The sequence below is a fragment of the Myotis nattereri genome (assembly GCF_964212035.1).
Source record: "Myotis nattereri genome assembly, chromosome: 3".
Classification (NCBI taxonomy): domain Eukaryota; kingdom Metazoa; phylum Chordata; class Mammalia; order Chiroptera; family Vespertilionidae; genus Myotis; species Myotis nattereri.
This window is the reverse complement of record NC_138077.1, coordinates 35735560-35758512: the sequence shown is the minus strand read 5'-3', so window position 1 is coordinate 35758512 and position 22953 is coordinate 35735560. Positions and strand designations below refer to the sequence as shown.

At 36.5% G+C, this 22953-nt stretch overlaps 1 protein-coding gene across 2 annotated transcripts in view; it reads right to left on the bottom strand.

Annotated features, from left to right (window-relative positions):
- NLGN1 (neuroligin 1) overlaps nucleotides 1–22953 on the bottom strand; it is a gene marked incomplete at its 3' end in the record, with an annotated part of 2013512 nt that overhangs the window by 138150 nt on the left and 1852409 nt on the right. For both annotated transcript variants that reach the window (XM_081087461.1, XM_081087460.1), the window contains exon 11: nucleotides 12187–12282. In XM_081087461.1, coding sequence (XP_080943587.1) covers nucleotides 12187–12282 — 96 coding nt within the window. The remainder of the gene's footprint in view (nucleotides 1–12186; nucleotides 12283–22953) is intronic.

The following is a 22953-nucleotide window of genomic DNA, read 5'->3' as shown; positions in this document are numbered from 1 at the left end:
ATTGGATATGAATGCTTCCTGAAGCAGGTTGACTGTTTGTAAAAGATTGTCATATTATAGATACAGGTGATCCTAGAGCTTCCAATTCTAGTATATAATACTAGGAACCCAGCGCGCGAAATCGCGTGGCCTGCCCACCCACCTGCTGCCCTGCCTTGGCACCCGAACCTCTCCATGCAGAGCTCCAGTGTGCCTGGCAGGGCAACATCCAACCCTCTGGCCTTCTCTGACTACTTCCAGCCCCACCCACAGCCCCTCAAGTCGCTTCAGTATGGCCCTGTCTCCTCTGGGTGCCTCCCCACTTCTGCCCTGTCTGTCAGCTCTGCCCATTATGGCGCCAGAGGAGAGCATGGAAACCTCCCGCCTACTGTGCTGTGCTCCTTCCTCAGGCAGGTGAGCAGCATCAGGGTGCTCTGAGTGCGAGCAGTGGGTGGCGAAGGACTGGTGAGGGGGGCACTATGGACTTTCACCCCCGCCTTCCTGGGCACAGGCCTCATCCAGGCACCTCCCAGCTTCCACCAGGTCTCTGGGAGCAATGCCCCACCTTGCATGCACAGGCAGCCTCCTCCTTAGCGTTGGTGACTGTGACACCATTAGGACCAATTAGCATATTACCTCTCTCTATATATAGATAATATTTATATTCTGTAACACATGTATGTTAAAATGTCTTTATCAAATATAAAAGAAAAATGTATGCTCAGAGAATAACAACCTTTCTACGTATTCCTATCTTAATCTGCAGTAATAACTGTTTTAGCATGTTGTAGCAAACTGGCTACTGTGATGATTAACTTCTCTAAAACCGAGTCTCAAATTTGGACAATCTTATATTGTGTAATAATCCACTTTTGAGTAATAAAAACACAAGCAGTAACAAAAGAAACTGGTAGTGTGAGGCATGCCTTTAAAAACTACATTTGTGTAATATAATGAAAAATAATAAACCAAATCTCTCCAGGCAACAGAAAATATAGTCAGCACTATCTCCAATTTTAGTAAATGAAGATATTGAGTTTAATTATACATTTATGAAGAAAATACACACCTATAATATTTTCTTTTTAAAGTTTAGAGGTTGGTTTTAATATCCCATCATCTCCCCTGAGTAGTTTTAACCAACCTTCTTTATTACAAAGTACAACCTCTGCATTGCAAGTACATCTTTGGGATATTTTCTGGTTTAACTAGTGTCATGCACACATGAAATGTAGATCTCTAGGGAGACATTTTGCATTGAGTAACAATAATTTGATATAGCAAAAGAAAATTCAAGAGTGTTTTTAACAATAAAAAGTTTTAAATCCAGAGCTTGAGAATAACCTCAAATGTACACATACATAAGATAAAAGAATATCATTGCAATTGCTTTGCTAGAGATGCTTGGAAGACACTCCTATTTGCTCACTCAGAATAGAAATTATAGCCAGTTTTTCTAAGCATGTAAAGACTGCACAAGAAATTCTATTAGCTCATAATACAACATGACTTTGAAATTCAGAAAACTTAATAAAATATATTTGGTCTTTTCTCTTTTGTTCTTTACTTATATAAGGCTTCTGAGCTGTATTTCTAAGCTATAGCTGAGAATGATATCTTAAGATAAATAAAATTATTCTACATTTTAGTTGCCTCTTTATTCTGTAGTTATAGAATGAGTACAATGATTTGTTTTCAGTTACTATGCTCTAGGAATCTTAATATTACAACAACTAGTACAAACATATTTTAATAATGACATTTAAAACAATTTCAGATTCATATTTCACAAGTCATGTGTTTAAAATAGTATTATAGCAGAATATGACTCTATTAATCAAAGTGATCCTGGTTAATCATCTCTAAAGAATGACTGTGAGTCAAATGCAATTAATATTAACTGAAATGGTTAAAATTAGAATTATTTAAATGTTTTTCATCTTTGAAGACACTACCATAGGTCTCTATTTAAACCACTCCATAATTGAGTTAACATTTTTAGCTATAAGAGGAGTTATAACTACATTGCTAAGTAAAACTATATAAGAATTACTAACCTTGATTTCTAGGTTTACACAAATACTGTTTTCTGCAACTCGATCTCATTGTGACACTTTCTCCACATATATAATGGGAATAAATACCATGTTATTCTTACTATTTTCTCTATGGGATAGTGTAATATCCAAATAATTTTAGTAAAGTACCTCTATTATGACATTACATAAAAAAGGAAGACATTTATATCAATTTAAGAATAATGTTCTCCAAAAATCCTATACTAAATAAAAGCATATTTCCTGACCCATGTTGCTCAGTGGTTGAGCATCGACCCACGAACCAGGAGGTCACTATTTGATTCCCAGTCAGGGCACATGCCCACACTGGGGACTCTCTCCCTATCTCTCATCATTGATGTTTCTATTCCTCTCTTCATATCCCTTCCTTTCTCTGAAATCATAAAAACATATTTTAAGAAATATATTAATATAACATAAAATTCACAATCAGAAATTTTATATTGGGCTGAGACTTCCTTTAATTACTTTTACTGATATCTTACTAGAACAGGTACACTTGGTCTTGGGAATTGTGTACCCATAGAAGATGGTTACACAGGGACAAGACACCATGAACAATGCCTACTAGTCACATTTTTTTCCCAAAGGGGAAAAATAATGGTAGGTTTCTGACAGACTCAATTTCACTGTTGTGTTAATAATAATTTAACTGCCACTTGGAGCTTTAATATTACTAGAAAGAAAAATGTTCCTCAGATTGCTTCAAACAATGGAACAAGTGTCGCAGTGAACATCAGAAATGCAATATAGAGAACTGTGCAGGAATAATAGAATATTGGATTAACGAATTCATCAATTACAATATGATCTGTTGTTATGAATCTTTTGCATACTAAGCATTTCAGAGATTGGATATAAGGAGGTGGAAAACGAGTACCATCTCCTATATTTCTTTAATAATACATTTAAAAAGGAAGAATATTTTTGAGTCATTAAACATAAGTGACTAATATTAACCCTGTAGAAAATTCATGCTTTAGCATTTACTGCTGACTCAGAACTGACAGACTCTAATGCTTTTTCTTTTTTTTCTTGTAGAAAACAGTCAAAAGAAAGCTTTCTATGGATAGTAAAGATACTATGTAAGAGATACAAGTAATTGGAGCAATCATTTTAATGTAATTTATTTTTTGCTTTTTGAAAGAATATGTTGTAAAATGTTTAATATTGGTTCTGAAATATATAAGAATTTTAAAAATCGATTTGCAAGAAATCATGTCATCAAATGATTACTGAAGATTTCCTCTTTCCAGTACAGCAGGTAAGGAGCTTAGAAGTCACAGAGAATAAAAAGAAGCACAATCTAAAAGAAAATCAACCATTCTTCGTAGGTCCATCAGAGAAGTGAGGTCACAGGGCAAACTACTACCCCCCAAAATGGAGAGACAGGTAGATAGAGAGCATCACAGTTTATCAGAGTAACCTCTGAAGGAACCAATGCCAGGGTAAGAAAAGCTGAACTGTAACTGATGAATTACTGGAGGCTGGCTGGGACAACTCTGAGAATTAAAATCTCCAGGGGATCCAATCATCTGAGGAACCCCACACTTTTGTGAGCTTAATCTCCAGGAGCTCTACCAGGTTCTCACAGTGAATATCAGAGAAAAAGCCTTCTTGTGCTCCCTGTACAGAGGAGGAAAAAAAGGAGCCATTTTACATATTCCAGAGCATTCTGTTCCTAACAAAGCCTGGAGACATTATTTAATAGAGCCTAAACAGCTGAGTTTTCATTAGAGTCTACTTGACCTAATTAAAGGGAAGTACCCAACTCCAACATGGGCAAGGAAAGAGAAATGCACAACTTCCAGCTCCCTCCAGCCATCCTCTACCCAAGAGATAATAAAAACAAAAACCACAAGAACTGAGAAGCATTAGTGAAATTCATAGCATAGGGCACAGGCTCACCAAAAGGCTGAGACCTAATCATAGAACTGTAAAATACTTCCCCACCGCCACACCTTACCATAACATTACCAAAGGCCAATTTACAGCAGATTCTTTTACCCATATAATATATCTGGCTATCAAAAACCAAAGCAAAATAAAACAAAACAAACAAAAGAACGACAAGGCATATAAAGGGCAAAAAACCCCACAAATTCAAGACACTGAACAAGCATCGCAAGCATCAGACCTGACATGACAGGGATGTTGGAATTACCAGACTGGCAATTTAAAACAACTATGATTAATAGGCTATTGGCTCTAATGGATAAAGCAGACAAGCATGCAAGAACAGATGGGCATTGTAAGAAAAAGTACATGTATGAAAATTTAGGTGACCTTAGGTTTGGTGATGTTTTAGTACAACACCAAAGACACAATCCATGAAAGAAAAAATTAATAAACTGACCTTTGTTAAAATTTAAATTTATTCTTCTCTACAAAAGACACTGTTAAGGAAATAAAGAGGCAAGACATAAAATGAAAGAAAATATCTTAGAAATGCACATCTGATAAAGAATTGTTATTCAAAATACACAAAGAACTTCTGAAACTCAATGTAAGAAAACACACAACCCAATTTTAAAAAATGGATAAGAGACACCTCGCCAAAAAGATATACAGATGGCAAGGATGAAAAGTAGCTCCACATCATATGTTATTAGGGAACTGCAAACTAAAACAACAATGATACCATTATACACCCATTAGAATTGCCAATATCCAGAACACTAACGTAAAATAAACATATTAATATTGTATATCTTATACTAATTAAATTAAAAAAACATTTTTCTTAAGGTGGGAAAAACAATGAAAGAATTAATAAACTGATATTTTTTGAGCAAGCGCACAAGCAGAATTAAGTAATTTGCTGGTTTCCATGGTACCACATGTATAAGGAACATTTTGTTTTACTGGATGCACCATTCATACTCAGATTTAAAAATACAATATACAATATAGGGCTTTCAGAAAAAAAGTAACTATTTACCAATTCTATATAATAAAAGCCTAATATGCTAAGTGTACAACCATCCATTCAACCATTCAACCAGTTGCTATGATGCACACTGACTGCCAGGGGGTAGACACTCCAACTGGTAGGTTAGCTTGCTGTTGGAGTCTGGCTGATTGGGACTGGGTGAGATGGGCCAGATATACCCTGGAGCCCTCCAGCAATCCCTCCTTGGCCCTGCCCTGGAGTACTCCCGCCATCCCTCCCCAACCCCAATCCTGTACTGGTGCTGTCCCTCAGTCTGGCCTGTGCCCTCTCGCAATCTGGGACCCCTCGTGGGATGTCAGAGAGCCAGGTTTGGCCGGATCCCCACAGGCCAGGCCAAGGGACCCCACCGGTGCATGAATTCATGCACCAGGCCTCTAGCTATATGATAGTTTCTTTCCTCTGCCACCCAAGCCTTTCATATTCACTTTTAATTTTAAAGTCCTATCCTTCTAAATATAGCTTTAGTGTTTTGTTTTGTTTAAAATACAACTTATCAGTCCTCATTAGTTGAATGTCTATTATGGCAAAATTTCAGCTCGAAAATGCTAATAAAATATATTAAATTCAAAAACATATAAAATAAACACAGGATAACATATCTATAAAAATGGAACAAAGAACTGGGTAATAAGCCATGTGAAGCCACTTATACTGTATAGAACAGCAAAAAACTGAGGATCAGGGATAAAGATAAAAATAATTTTACAATTCAAAATAATTGGCTCAAAACTTACAGTAAAAGAGCTGTTGATTGGGTGAATATACTTTTCCCCAATATTTTATTTTCATTAAATGCACATAATGTAAAATTTACCATCTTAACCATTGCTATGTATACAGTTCAATGGTACTAAATACATTCATAATGATAACCATCACCACCATCATTGATCTTCATAACATTTTTCTCATTTTAAAACAGAATCTCTATGCCCATTTAACAATAAATCCCCAGTCTACCCACCCCATAACACCTGGCAACCACAATTCTATCTTCTGTCTGCATGATTTTTATTACTCTAAGTACTTCATATATGTGGAATTCTACAGCATATGTCTTTTTATAGTTGACTTATTTCACTTAGCATTGTGTCTTCAAGTTTCATCATGTTGTACATATGTCAGAATTTTCGTTTTAAGGCTGAGTAATATTCCATTGTTTGGATATACCATATTTGGCTATTCCATTCACCCATGTTGGGTTGCTGCCACATTTTAGCTGTTATGAATAATGCTGCTATCAACATGTGCATACCAATATATCTTTGAAACCCCATTTTCAATTTTATGGGGTATATACTCAGAAATAGAATTGGTCTATTATATGGTAATTCTCTGTTTATTATTTTTAGGAACCTCTATACCTATACCTTTTTCCACAGTAGCTATACCATTTTTCATTCCCTCCAATAGTATACAAGTGTTCCAACTTTTCCATACTCTGCCAGCACTTGCTATTTTCTGTTGTTTTTTTGTTTTGTTTTGTTTTGTTTTTTTTTTTGATAGACAAACAAAAGGGTGTGAAGTGGTGGGTGAATATATTTTTGAACATTTTCTTCTTTTGATAATATTCTTTTCCTGCGTATAACCTGAATCACTTTGATCTGGGTATTCCCCTTTCTTTTAGCTCGTCCTCTTGTGCATAAGTGTTGCCAGGGTAACATTATCTCCATCATTGATGATGAAAATGTTCTATAATTTGTGTCATCCAATGCAGTAGCCACTAGCCATATGTTGTGACTAAGCATATAAATTGTGGCTAATGAGAATAGGGAAATAAAATTTTAAGTGTATTTATTTTTTTAAATGTAATTTAAATCCACATGTGACAAGTGTTATTATATCAGATAATGCATTTCTAGGCCCTACTTCCTTCTGAGTGCTAACCTCCTGTATCCAACCATCTCCTTGACGTATCTGCTTAGATGCTCTGTAGCATCCAAAAATCTACATGTTCAATGTCAAACTCTTTAACACTTTCTCCAAGCTGCCCATAATTTGGTTAATTCAAAAATATCAACTCTGTCCAGCCAGAGTGGCTCAGTGTTGAGTGTCGACCTATGAACCAGGAGGTCACAGTTCTATTCCCAATCAGGGTACATGGTCAATCCCCATGCAGGAGGCAGCCAATCAATAATTCTCTCTCATTGTTGATGTTTCTATCTCTTTCTCTCCCTCTCCCTTCCTCTCTGAAATCAATTTATAATAATAAAAGCCTAAGGGACCATTATGGCGGAATGACCAGAATGACTGGTCGCTATGATGTGCACCAACCACCTGGGGCAGACGCTTAATGCAGGAGCTACCTCCTGGTGGTCAGTGCACTCCCACAGGGGGAGTGGCCGCTCAGCCAGAAGCTGGGCTCACGGATGGCAAGCTCAAGCAGCGGTGGCAGTGCTAAAGAGCAGCAAGTCAAGTGGTAAGGAAGGAGGAGGCAGGTGGTAAGGAGCCAGGGATCCTGGATTGTGAGAGGGATGTCTGACTGCACACTTAGGCCCAAGGGGATCTGGCCTTAGTCTGCAGTCGGACATCCCCTGAGTGGTCCCTGACTGTGAGAGGGTGCAGGCTAGGCTGAGGGACCACCCCTCCCCCCCAAGTGCATGAGTTTCATGCATTGGGCTTCTAGTAAAAATATATTTATAAATAATATAAACTATGCTCAAGATAGAATTATTGAAACTATCCTTTATTCTTCAGTCTGCTTTATATTCTGTACCCAGTAAATCCCATATTCTGTCATTCAATCTTATAAAACATCCCTGAAACCTGTCGTCTATTTTCCAAAACACACATCATCATTTTTCACACACTACCACCAACAAGCTCTTTAAAGATTTCTCCAAGAAAACTCATTGACATTAAAATAAAGTTAAAATTGCTTATATTTCTCAAATGTCACCTCTCATAAATTCTTCAATTCCCCTAGGCATAGGCAAAAGCTCCATCTTCTTTCCTCCCACACTTTATCCACATTACTATGACATTTTTAGCACATTACAGTGAAATGATTTGCTCACCTGTTTACTGGCATGAACCTACTCCTGTGTACTAATTGTTTTTGTATTTCAAGTGTTTTGAATTATCCTTGGCTTATGGTAGGCTATCAGGATGATTAGATAACTAATAACAATTTATGATCTAAATGTTGAAGATTTTAAAACATAACTAGAAAAGTCCTTAGTATAGAAGGAGAAATAAGCCTATTTCAAAACATAAATCCATGGTGATTCTTACTCACTTATTAAAGGATTAAGCATCTAAGATTTATATTGGTATTTTATTCATGTTTAACCTTTAAAGGAATTAGGTTGGCTTCTATGATAATTAAAAAAACAAATGCTATTTCTTAAGGTAATTTTAGAGGATAAGGAGGCACTTCAACATTGATATTGCATGTGGCGCCCTCTGGCAACTTCATATTGTACCATCTGACTGTCATTGAAGCCATGATAAATTGCCTTTTGAAATCAATATTGGGTCTCATTCATTACTTTCTTAGGTTCCATGCTTTATATCAAAAAGACAAATGCCAAAATAAATTTACACTTTGTAAAAAATATTTTTTAAAAGAACTTCAGGACAACATTGGAAAACAAATTTCAAGGACAAGAACTCATAGCTCACATTCCATGTATCAGTATGATGTATTTGTTTATTTTTTACTTCAGAAAGGTACCAATGACAAATTATTAACTTTCTAATACTTTGAAGTTATAATTTAATTTAGCATTAATCATATTTGTGAACTATAACAAAAGGTCTAGAATGTAAAGTTAGTTGGGAAAGATAGTGGATTGTATTACATGAATATATATTTATATTACATGTATGTATTTGTTGTATTTATTTAATTAGATTATATAAAATATGTAATAGTTTTATGGTGTTGTGTATCCAATTATAACATCTACTGAAAGAATTATAAAATTATTTAAAATATTTCTGATTTATTGAAATATTTTATTATTGGTATAATTTAATTTATCAATATTACCATATTGGTATAATATCAATAATATTTGTGCTTTATAATTTTACAAAGTGTTTTTCATGTTCCAAAACATTTTAAAATAGTTGACAGTGGCAGAAGTTGTACTAGATGGGACTTGTTATTCAAAGTCCAGTATTATTTGCATAATATCAGAATACTAGGTGGCTCAGAAGTGTACTAAACAAGTGATATACTGTAATAATACCACTAATTATCCTTATTGAAAGAAACATTCTAAAGACCTTCACAAATTAAATTTTATGCTCCATTTGTACACATTAATTTATCAGTAAATTCTCAGCCTTTAATTAGCTTAGTGATTTCTTGTCTAAATTATTTTGTTATTCTTTTTATTTTTTCTTCTTTAAAGTAAAACCAAAATTCTGAAAATGTAGGCAAGGGCCTAATTTGAAAATTTGAAGACTTTAGAACTAGCATTTTTTTCTGAAGGTAAGTTTTAGAGTTTTTTTTCCTCTATTTTCTTTATTTTTAATTAAATTTATTGGGGTATCATTGGTTAATAAGATTACACAGGTTTCAACTACACGTTTCTATGATACATGATCTCTATAAAACTAGCATTTTTTGCTATTTTTATTGATTTTTTTTTTAAATAGAGAGAAAGGGAGAGGGAGAGAGAGAGAAATATAGATGTGAGAAAGAAACATTGATTGGCTGCCTTCTGCCTGCCACTTACTGGGGATCGAACTTATAACTGGGCATGGGCCCTAACTGAGAATCAAACTGGCAATCTTTTGATGCATAGGATGATGCTCAACCAACTGAACCACACCAGGCAGGGCCTTGCATTTTTAATATATTAATAATTATACCCAATTAATACATATTGCATTTCTAGAGAAAATCTATACATAATATTTCCAACCTCACAGAATCCTAGAAAGGAAAACCATTATGACTTATACTCCTTTTTTATCTAAAAAAATAAAATAAATTTATACTAAATAATATAGCTAGTTGGTAGTCAAGATAGAACTGAAATCCATGTTCCATATTACCTAATACATGTTCTATTCAACCCCTCTATGTTTATACTTTTGTCTTGTTCATGATCAAAGAAATTTTCACTTTAAAGAAGTATCTATTAAATAGACCCTTTTATGGTTCCACATGTTTTCTTATTGGTGAAGTAAGATTAAAATTCTGAAGCACAATATTTTCTATTAGCCTGTGTCTGCAACATGAGTTGCCAAAGGAATAGATGATGACTGGGGACACAGAATCAACTTTGGAAAATTATAAATGGTCATCAAAAATGTCCCTGAATTCTTACTTCTGCACCTGAACAGGTTTTAATTTTTTATAGACATAGAAGTCTTCCAACATCTATTTAATATATTGTTTTAGTATAGATACAATTACCATTTAATGTGTATATATAAGTATATATAAACATGCTTATCAAAATAAACATAGATATATATATATACTCTATCATCTATCTATCATCTATCATCTATCTACCTTTCTACCTATCTATCATCTCTCCTGACTTTTATATCTTGCTGTAATTCAAATAAAGTGTAGTTAAGATGCAATTATTTTGAACGTGGGAAATTTTTAAGTAAAATGTGATCCAAAGACCTCTTATTACAAAAGTTGAGGAAAAAAATGAATGTGCACAGATTTTATTTTATTTTTATTATTTTTTAAATATATTTTATTGATTTTTTACAGAGAGGAAGGGAGAGAGATAGAGAGTTAGAAACATTGATCAGCTGCCTCCTGCACACCTCCTACTGAGTTGGTGCCCGCAACCAAGGTACATGCCCTTGACCGGAATCGAACCTGGGACCCTTCAGTCCATAGGCCGATGCTCTATCCACTGAGACAAACCGGTCACGGCAGTGTGCACAGCTTTTAAATGTTAGGGATAGATCTAGAATGCTATCCTTGACGTTGGAACTCATTCTGTTGCCACTCTGAGTTTAGTTCATCATATCTACTTTTTTCCTTTTTTTTCTAAAGAAGGAAGATAGTCTTGAAAAATCTTACTAAGAAGATTTAAGAATGAGTCATCAATCTTTCAAGTGAGCATATATAAATATAGATTATTTTAAAAGTTCTAAATTCCAATATGCTCTACAAACTTTATCCCTAAAAGACAGATTATGACAGGTTAAACAGTTGGTAAATGAAAGGTTAAACAAATAATTGATGTAAAATTCTTATTATGTTATATGATGTCAGGCATTAAATTTATTTGCTCCATACTGTAGAATTTAAGGGAAGGCAGGGGAGGGAAGGGGTAAGAGATCAACCAAAGGACTTGTACGCATGCATATAAGCATTACTAATGGCCACAGACACTAGGGCAGGGTGGTGAGGGCATGTGCTGGGAGATGGGAGTGGTAAGGGAGAGGTCAATGGGGCAGGGGGGAGATAATATTGTAATAGCTATGTATGGGCTGGGGTTGGGGGGGCGGTACTTGAAATATCAGGAGGATCACTCTGTAAAGTGTATGATTGTCTAACCACTATGTTTTGCTCCTGAAACTAATACAGAATAATATTGAATGTGAACTATAATTTTTTTAAAAAGATGGAAAATTGTATGTTATATGTTTTTCATCACAATAAAAAATGTATTTACTTCATACTATAGAATTTAATTTTCTCCCTATTATATACTTTCTCCTATCTATAAACTATTATACAGGAAAAACTGGTAATGATAACCTTACAGTAATTAAATTCATTATAAACACAATCTATCTTTATTATTAAAGAAAGAAGCCTTTTTAAAAATTCTTACTGCATCTAAGAATTACCTCAAACAACAAATTTCCTTAAATATTGAAACAAAACTTTGAAGATAGAGAAATTCAAAGATTCATTTTGTATTTTTCTTAATCTAAAATGCAGAGCTATGCTTGAGAATATACCACAAATCTAATATCAAATTAAGGATAAAACCTAATTATTATATTAAAGATCGATTTTATAAACAAATCTTCAGTTATTGGTTGTATGATCTTGATTTTGCTTATCATGTTAGTAAAATAATAGGAGACACTTGAAATCCTTTCCAGCACATACTACAAGTAAAAAGTATATAGCTTTCTCTGGATTTGTTATTTTCCCTTCCTCTATCTACAAAAAAAAAAAAAAAAAAAAAAGAACAAAGCTTTCCCAACCTGCTCATGAATGCATCCCTCCCCTACCTTGGTAATCGTTTCATGAAGTTTGAAAAAAGGATCCATTTCTTCAATTTTCGTTGCACCTTTAGGGAAAAGGGCCTCGGAGAGAAAACTGGGATCCTGTGGAAAGCAGAATAAAACATTTAAAACTCTTCATTGATTTTGTTTTTCAAGTGCTTATTGGATTTTCTTTAAAGATTCAAAAGGACTCTAAATTGCTTTAAGGTTTCTGTTGATTGTTGGACTTCATTCTACTAATCTGATTAATCAATCAAAGAATTTTTTTAAATTAGAATGAGTAGAACCCTATGACATTTGACATTATTTGTATCTATAAAATAATGCTTAATTTTACTTATATGAGATAATTCTTTGAAGTTTTTCCTGTTTTTTGTTTTTGTTTTTTCATACAGACATTTATAGAACACAATACGTTGACTATAAGATCCAAGTCTGAAATCATTTTTTCTATTTTAATACATTACATTTTGTTTTAAGTGTGGTAGAATGGGATGTTTTTAATCAACATGATTACCAAAAAGAAAGGCCACAAAAGTATACATGATATTTTAAACATTTAAAAACTCACTTCAAAAGACTTAATAAGATACATTTTTGGTAGAATGGTCTTATGGCTTTATAGACTATCAGTAAAGTGCTAACGTTATATCAGAACCTTAGTGGTATATGGTTTAAATGAATCAGGAAAACAGTAATTAGTCATTTTATACTTGCAGATGTAGACAAATTTCAAGATGCAAGGAGATCTATGTGGCATGAATATGTATGCCCCCCCCAAAAAAAAATTCATATGCTGAAAACCTAATTTCCAAAGTAATGATATTAAGAGATGGGGACCTTTGGGAGGTGATTGGGACATGAGTGTTTTTGCCTTCTAAAAGAGGCCCCACAGAGCTCCCTAGCCCCTTGATCCTTGTCTAATCTAATAATAGACAAACATGGTAATTAACCGTACCTCTGACACGCTTCCCATTGGCTAATCAGGGAAATATGCAAATTACCTGCCAACCAAGATGGTGGCTGGCAGCCAGGCAGCTGAAGTGAACAGGAGGCTTGGTTGCCCTGGCGATGGAGGAAGCCAAGGTTCCCCGCCTGGCCGGCTCTGATCTCCTGAAGCCACAGCTCCAAAAGATAAAATGTTTCAATTATAGAAGCTAAAACATGGTGGTTAATTTGCATACGGAGGCTCCAAGCATTGAGGCAAAGCCAAATAGCCCCGAAGCCGCAGAGCAGCGAGGCCTCCCAGCCCCCAGATCAGCAGAGAGGAGAGGCCTCCCGACACCGGGATCAACGGAGCAGAGAGGCCTCCTGGCCCCAGGATCATGGGGGTGGCGCCGCAACCCCTGATCAGCCCTGCTCTGTGGGTGACAGGGGGCGGCACCCCAACCCCCTGATCGGCCCTGCTCTGTGAGTGACAGGGGGCAGCACCCCAACCCCCTGATCGGCCCTGCTCTGTGGGTGACAGGGGGCGGCACCCCAACCCCCTGATCGGCCCTGCTCTGCATGACAGGGGCAGTGCCCCAACCCTCTGATCGACCCTGCTCTGTGCATGTCAGGAGGCGGCGCCCCAACTACCGGATCGGCCCTGCTCTGTGCATGACAGGGGGGAGCTCCCCAATCCCTTGATTGGCCCTGCTCTTTGTGTGACAGGGTGTGGCACCCCAACTCCCCATGGGCCCTGCTCTGTGTGTGACAGAGGGCAGCACCCCAACCCTCCAATTGGTCCTGCTCTGTGAGTGACAGGAGGCGGTGCCCAAACCCCCCCACAATCGGCCCTGCTCTATGCGTGACAGGTTGGGGGTGCCACAACCTCCTGATCAGCCCTGCCCTGAATGTGACAGGGGGCTGTGCCACAACACCCCCCATCATCCCTGCTCTGTTCCTGACAGGAGGCAGCCCCCCAACCCCTTGATCAGCCAGGTCTGTGTGTGACAGGGGGTGGTGCCATAACCTCCTGATCCGCCCTGCTCTGTGTGTGACAGGGGAAGGTGCCCCAACCCCCTGATCTGCCCTGCTCTGTGCATGACAGGGGGTGGCACCACAACCTCCCCATCGGCTCTGCCTTGAGAGTGACAGGGGGCAGTGCCCCAACCCCCCAATTGGCCCTACCTGAGCGTGGCTTGGGGTGGCATCGCAACCTCCCAATCCGCCCTGCTCTGTGCATGACAGGGAGTGGTGCCCCAACTCCCCAATCGGCCCTGCTCTGAGCCCGACCAGGGGCTGCGGGTACTTAGGGATTGGGCCTGCCCTCTGCCACCCAGAAGTGGGTCTAAGTGAGCAGGTTGTTATCCCCCGAGGGGTCCCAGACCATGAGAGGGCACAAGTGGGGCTGAGGGACACCCGCCCACCCGCCAGTCCACAAATTTTTGTGCACCGGGCCTCTAGTCCTATATAATAAAAGATTAATATGTAAATTGACCCTAACAGCAGAACGACCAGAAACAACTGGTCACTATGATGGTCACTAACCACCAGGGGCAGATGCTCAGTGCAGAAGCTGATCCCTGGTAGTCAGTGCACTTCCACAGGGGGAGCACTGCTCAGCCAGAAGCCAGCTCATGGCTGGCCAGTGCAGCAGTGGTGGTGGGAGCCTCTCCTGCCTCTGCAGCAGCGCTAAAGATGTCCCACTAATGGTTTAGACCCATTACCTGAAGTAATTAGGGTTATTTGTCTAAAAAATAGAAAACTTAAGAAAGGATATATGTATGTATATATGATCTGATTAATAGATAGATGATAGATTAGATAGATAGATGATAGATGATAGATAGATAGATGATCTTTCTGAGGGCTAACATGGAGAAGAAACATTAAATATAGTCAACTCCAACAATGACTACAACAGTGTAACAAATTAAGCTGAATTCTGTAGGAGCTATTTATTAGAGCAATCCTACAGCAGAACAGACTGCTTTGGGGTATAACAATGGTGGAAAAGAAAGTTGGGATGATGTAGTTGATAAGCTCTGAAGTCATACAGTTGAGAACATAACTACAGATCCTATATATTAAGTAATTCTGTGATCAGGCATACTCTTCACCCCCTGTTTTGAGCAATACTGAAATAAAACAAGAGTGATTCAGCTATTTGCTCCAGCATATATTCACTTTGTGAAGATAAGACCATAAATCAACCAAACAGCTTACCTATCATAACTAACATCTTATTTGTCAAAATTGTTTTATGGGTTTTTTTCCTTCATTTTACTTGGCAATCTAAAACTATTTTTTCAAAAACTCCATCTAGTTCCAACTAGTATTTCACTTTTTAATATTTACCATGAAAGCTAGGCAAGAAGCTTGGAACAGATTTCCTTTCTTAACCCTCAAAAGGAACCAACCCTGTATTTGAAATACAGTGGGGCCTTGACTTATGAGTTTAATTCATTCCGTGACGGAGCTCATAACTCAAATTACTCGTATGTCAAATCATAAAGTGAACGAGTGAGACACGTGATGCTGGGCTGATGCTGTGGCGTTCACTGTGACGTTCGCTGTGCCAACTAGCAGTGGGGTATCTGAAGCTGGCTCGTAACCCAAATTTTAGCTCGCAACTCAAAGCAAAAAATCAGCTGAGAGACTGCTCGTATCTCAAAAAACTCTTTAGTCAGGACACTCGTAAGTCAAGGCCCCACTGTATTAAAATGATACATTTCTGTGTAAGAGTCATTCAATCTATGGGGACTTTTTATGGCAACACTTGTAAACCAATGCACTTAGTACAGGTGGTATTCTTCCTTACTGCAATAGGTCTAATAAACTTCATTTTGTTTAGCAACTGGATTTTTGGAAGTGTTTTGATCAATCAACATAAACATAGGTTAAAATTTTTGTTTTGACACTTAATAATTGTCATCTTAATCTTCAAATGATTAGTTACTTAATCTAAGAAATTTGAATGATAATATATATTTCACAGAGATGTGGTCAACTATCCATGCCTGAAACATGGGAGATATTATGTTACCAGCACTCGTGATGTTGCTAAAAACAATAAATTTTTTAATGATGATGATGAGGATGGTGATTATGGTAGGTGAGATGCTGAAATAAAGGAAATTCAAAAACCTTATTTATCTTTTTTTGTTTCTCAGTTTATGTTCATTATTATAAAAACAGATCCAGAGACAGAGAAACATTGATCAGACGGGACAACCTTAGAGGGAAGGTAGGGGAGGGTGGGGGATAAGGAGGAGAGGTCAACCAAAAGATGTGTATGCATGCATATAAGCCTAACCAATGGACACAGACAACAGGGGGTGAGGGCATGATTGGGGGAGGTGGAGGATAATGGGGGGAATAAGGACACATATGTAATACCTTAATCAATAAAGAATTTTTTAAAAAAAAAAACCTTATTTATTATCCTATGAGAAATAGTGTACAGATTGCATTTAGATATGTTTATTTTTCAAAATAGTGATATCTTTAAACTAACCTTAGTGAAAATATGACATGAATAATTTGTGGCATTCATTTCTATTTAATAATTAAGTTTGAAGTGCCTAAAAATTTGCTTCACAAATCATTTTAAACAAACTTCTTAAAATAATTTTATTAGTTTACTTAGCAAAACAAAACTTCATAATTAGTGCAAAGGTAAAATATCAGCCAGCCCCAAATTAAGTGATCCCATAAAAACATAAATTGGAAGTTATAATTAGTGAGGTTTTTATTGAAATTTCAATTATTTAGTAGCAAACCAATATTAAATTATCCATATAAGCCTTATTCTCTAGTGTAATCCCCATCTTTATCTTATTTCTTCAGCTATCTCTTACCATATCATTCTTTCATTTTTAGTACCTTGTTTATTTAAAACATTTACAAAAATCCTAATTTAACAACTACCACATGATAGGTGCTGCATTAATGCAACAGAGTCCTCAATCTCATGGAGTTTAATCTAATGGAATTAAAAGTTAAAAAGTTTTTGCTGCTATTACATTAATTATGAGTGATTCTTTTTTAAATTGTTTTGTTGCTTAAAGTATTACAAAGAGTATTATATATGTCTCTTTTTTTTTTCTCCCCTTGACCTTTCCCTAGACTCCCACGCCCCTCAGTGCCTTGTGTCCATTGGTTATGCTCATATGCATGCATACAAGTCCTTCGGTTGATCTCTTACGCACCCCCCACAACCCTCCCCGGCCTTCCCGCTGTAGATTCTTAATAATAGCTCCTATCTGTAGATGAAGAAAGTGAAATAAAGCACCATTAACCATATTACAGTGCTTTTGTTTAAAATAATTCATTGATAGATTGAAACAAAGCATTCTTGAATAATTTAATATATTGTAAACAATATTGTGTGTCTGCCAATTGGCAATAACAGTAAGCACATTATAGAAAAAGAAACATTGATAAGAAAAGCCTATCAAGGATATAGTGTAAAATTTGTTTCCCTAGTTCCTAACTTATGTCATTTCTTTAATATTTAGCACACCTTCCTTCTTTCAACTTTTTACCTCAAGCCCATTATTTGACTCACCTGATTTTCCATTTGTATATTATTCTCCAGCTGTAAATGGATTTATTTTCTGTTGTAAAGCTTTTTATTGTTTCTAGACTTACCCTCAGTCTTCTTTTCACAAGTTAACTATGTGGTTTTATCTACTTCTTTGGCTTTAACTACAAACTTCAAATTTGATTGTTTCCAAATCTTTAATTCTAGGCTTGATTCTGTTTTTAGTTCATCATTTCTATTTCTCTACCAGATCCTTCAAACATATCAACTTACATTCCAAATCTTTTTTTTTTAATATATTTTATTGATATTTTACAGAGAGGAAGGGAGAGGGATAGAGAGTTAGAAACATCGATGACAGAGAAACATCGATCAGCTGCCTCCTGCGCACCCCCTCCTGGGGATATGCCTGCAACCCAGGTACATGCCCTTGACCGGAATCGAACCTGGGACCTTTCAGTCCGCAGGCCGATGCTCTATCCACTGAGCCAAACCAGTTAGGGCCCAAATCTTAATCATTTGTTCTCCATTGACAAGTTCATTTCTAACCTGGATGATAGTCTAATATCTGTATTTGTCCAAATATGAAATTTTATGTAATTCTTGACTACAATTTCTCTCACCATGTGTGCTAACAAACTGTACTAGCTAATTTCCATTGAATCTACTACTATTGAATCTACAATTCTATACAAGTTATATCAATTCCCATAGTCCAGTTACTTACTAGTATTACTTTTGTCCAAGCTATGTTCCCTAATATCTATAGTCCAAAGTCCAAACTCAGTATGGCATTTCCAAACAAGTCCCAACCTACCTGTTACCTTTATACAATTCTTTCTTTCCTGTAAAGTAATTTAAACAATTTCCACATATTTTTTTGCTTATTTCACAGCAGGCTTTTCACTAAATCTTGAATCCACCCTTACTTTTACTAATTCTGCATCTTTATTTTTGCCATTTCTTCTATCTGGAATGTTATTCCGGATTTGTTTGCCAGGCTACTTTCTATAATTGCTTTTCTTGATTCTCACCAACCCATTAGGGTTTAGTGTTCCATTATCAGAGTTTCTGTATCACTTTATATTTACTTTTAGTCATCATTTACAACAATGCATTTTTGTTAAATTTCTGTTTTTCTAACTACACTATTAGCCTTTTAAGACTGGTATTTTTCTTATTAAAATAGTCTAATATTGTCAGACAAAGTTGAGTGAGTGATTAATCTCTCATTAGTATCATCACCCATAAAGTTGAATTGTAAATATATTTGTCCTTCTCACTTCATAGAGTTCATGTCAGGATCAAGCAAAGAAGCAAAGCATATACAAGTTCTCAGTAAAGAGGAAAGTACTACTGGATGGTGTTTGATTTTTATCACACTTGTCAGGAATTGCTTTTCTATGTAAACCAAGAGTTATAGTTTTAAATTTTAAATTACTAGAAATATGTGTTTGTATATCAAACACTATAGGATATTTCTCTTTTAAAATCTACAACTATTCAAAGTATTGAAATCATTGCTGTAGGTCGCAGGAAATCTTTGGAGGCTTTTGAACAGAGTGAGTGATATTTTCAAGTATGTATTGAGTAGAGCACACACTGACACATTTGTGGAAATAAATTTAAAAGATATGTGATGGAAAGCAGAATGTTTAGACAGAAGGCTATTGCAATATTACCATAAGAAAGAGTGAGAGATTAAACTAGTGCTGTGGTAGGAGAAATAGATAGGAGGAGAAAAGTTTGATACATGCTTAAGAGATAGCATAAGAAGACATTGGTGATTAATTGGATGTGAAGTCTTAAAGAGGAGTCAAGATTGAAAATATTTCTAGATTTGATAAACTAAGTGGATACAAATTTCATTAATTTAAAAAATGTAGAAGCCCATGAAGGTTCAGAAAAAAAAATTAAATTTTAAACATTTGAGGTGAGATGTTTTTGGGACACCTGCATGAAGTTTTCTCTGAAGGTGAACGCCTATATTGTTCAAGACCAAATTCTGGACTGAAGATATAACAATAATCTCAGAACTATATACATGGTAGTTAAAATGTAAAGTGAACTTAGGTATTTATAGACTTAGATATATTTTGTGTGTGTGCAGTACAGATATCTGAATGACAACAAGACCTCTTAATGGCACTGATATTTAAGCTTGAAGAATAAAAACATTGTATTAGCCTTGCATCGCCAGAATAAATCCTATTTGGTCATGGTGTACGATCTTTTTAACTATTGCTGGATCTCATTTGCTAATATTTTGTTGAAGATTTTAGCATCTATGTTCATTCGGGATATTGGCCTGTAATTTTCTCTCTTTTTAGTGTCTTTATCTAGTATTGGAATTTGGATAATGTTGGCCTCCTATAAAGAGATTGGAAGTATTCCTTACTCGTGGATTTTTTTGAATAGTTTGAGAGGATAGGTGTTAATTATTCTTTGAATGTTTGGTAAAACACCCTGTAAAGTCATCTGGACCCAGGCTTTTGTTAAGATCATACACCATAATGAAGTGGGATTTATTTCAGGGATGCAAGGCTGGTACAATATCCAAAAATCAATAAATGTGATACTTCACATTCACAAGTTGAAAGACAAAAAAATCACATGATCACATTAATAAACATAAAAAAGCATTTGACAAAATCTAACAACCATTTTTGATAAAAACTCTCAGCAAAGTTGAATAGAGGGACCATTCCTCTCCATGATAAAGGCCATATATAACAAACCTTCACAAACATCATACTCAGTGGGAAAAAACAAAACAAAACAAAAAACAATTTCCCCTATAAAGAGGAACAAGACAGGTTTGTCCGCTTTCACCACTCTTATTCTACATAGTACTAGAAGTGTTCAGTGAATAAGAAACACAGAAGACATTCACGTTAGAAAGAAAGAAGTTAAATTGTCATTATTTGCAGATGACACAATATTATATATAGAAAACCCTAAAGGCTCCACCAAAAACCTACTAAAGTTAATAAATGAATTCAGCAATGTAGCAGGATACAAATTTAACACTCAGAAATCAATGGCATTTTTTTTTTACTCCAATAATGAATTCTCAGAAAGGGAAACTAGAACACACAATCCCATTTACCACTGCAACAAAAAAATTAAGATAGTTAGGAATAGACTTAACTAAGGAGGTAAGAATAAAAACAAAACCCATGAAGCACTTACAGATGAGATCATCAGAGAAAAAGAAATAGAATCATAATCATGTGAGTGTGACTTCATGGGAGTCAAAAAGATAGGGAATATCTGGGAATGAATAATCAATGCTTCAAAGCAAGTGAAGAAAGACCAAAAAATAAAAATTATTCATTGGAAATTACATTTCAGAGATTCCTGGTGTCTTTCATCAGGGAGTTTCTATGGATTCATGAGCACAGTAGACAAAACGCAATCAGTTGAGGAGCAAATGTGAGGAGAAGTGAAGCATCAACTGTGAACTATATTATTCTCTCTAGAAATTAATACTAGGTTGGGGAGTTAGAAAAGGTGAACACTAGCTTAAAAAAAGTGAAAGAATCAAGGAACAGCTTATTTGTCTTGTATTAGACAGGATTGATGTAGATATAACTTTCAAGTGAGATAAAGCATCCAGAAGATAAAGAATTTAAAAAAACACACACAATAATTTTTGGGGAAAATAAATGGACCATAGCTCATAACTTACCCAAGAAACAGAATTATAAGTAGGTAAGTTGTTGAATACAAAGGTGCTGAAATGAGGGTAGGGTATGATTGAAGAAAGTGCTAGTACATAGATAGAGGTGAAGAAAAGAATCAAAACACCTCAAAGGTCATGTTTAATTCAGTTCTAGACTACACTGAATTGATTAAACTTCAACTTATTACCCTATCAAAATATACCCTTTACCTTTTTTCAGAAATAATCATTTATAATATGTAGTTCATGTAGGCTTAGTGGGCATTGAAGTATCAAAAACATTCTATGCATCCCTTCTCTTTAGAGTTGGCACTCAATGTATGTGCATAACCTGAAATAAATAGAATAGTACTTTCCACATACCAGCACTTGGCTATGTGTTCTACATGTAGCACCTAATTTAATCCCCATACCTTTATGGTAGGAACTATTTTTACCTTCTCTACAAATCGGGAATGGAGAAACAATGAGTTCCAGACACCATCTCAAGAATATTCTATGAATAAGTGCTAGAACATGGATTAAAACCTAGGTTTATTTTACTCCATAGCCTATACTTGTATTCTTATGCAATCCCTCCTCCTTGCTGCCCAAGTTCCTCACAGCTTTTAAATTTAAGAAAGAAAGGATTATTTCCCCCACCTCTTGTTCCAATTCCCTCCAAGCCTTAGTTTACTCTACATAAGCAGCATAAACGCTATGTACACTTTAAAAGATATAATCAAAGACTCCCTGCTTAGACTAAATAAAATAGAATCTGAAAAGCCCCATGTACACTTCCCTCATTGCAATATGCACCTATATGCAATCAGAGAATATACACATCAATACTTAAATGCTATATAATAAAAGAGTAATATGCAAATTAACTGTCACTTTGCGATAATGATGGCAGCACCCAAAGCCAATAAGGAGGGAATATGCAAATTGGCACGACAAAGATGGCAGGGTGGGCCAGAACCATCGAGCCCGCTGGAGAGCTGGCAGGAAGGCTTGGCATCCTGGGTCACCCCAGAGACCCAGGAAGCCAAGCCTGGCTGGAGAGGGGAGAGCGGCCGTGGAGCCACCCAATCTTTCCCCACACCCAGTCAGATTGAGTCCATTGTGCCACAGGGTGGAAGCTGGTGGGGGTGGGGTATGGATGCAGGGGCCTCAGAGCTGTACCACCCAGCCCCCAGTGTGCTCTCTGCCTGGAGGCATCCAGCTGCAGACCTCCGACCCCATTAACTGGATCAGTGGTGGGGTGGAAAGTGACCTGGGAGGGTGAGGAAATGAAACTTGGGGCGAGCACCATGGGTGCAGTCCCCATGACCTTCCCCTCCCAGGACAATGCTGCACTCCCTAACCTCCCTCATGCCAAGAGAGAAATGTGGATTTGCAAAGAAACATGCCCCCGAGGAGCTTTAGCTGAGCGGATGAGGGTAGATACTCACTTCTGACACCCCCACCCTTTGCTTTAAGCCTGCATTCTTCTTCCCTAATACATGTTGCTTGAAGTACACAATGGTTTGTGCTTAGACATGCGATAAACATGGGGAAAGCAAAGTGCTTTAAAACATAAGAGTCTGGAGTCTTTTGGGGGTCTCTCTCTCTCTCTCTCTCTCTCTCTCTCTCTCAC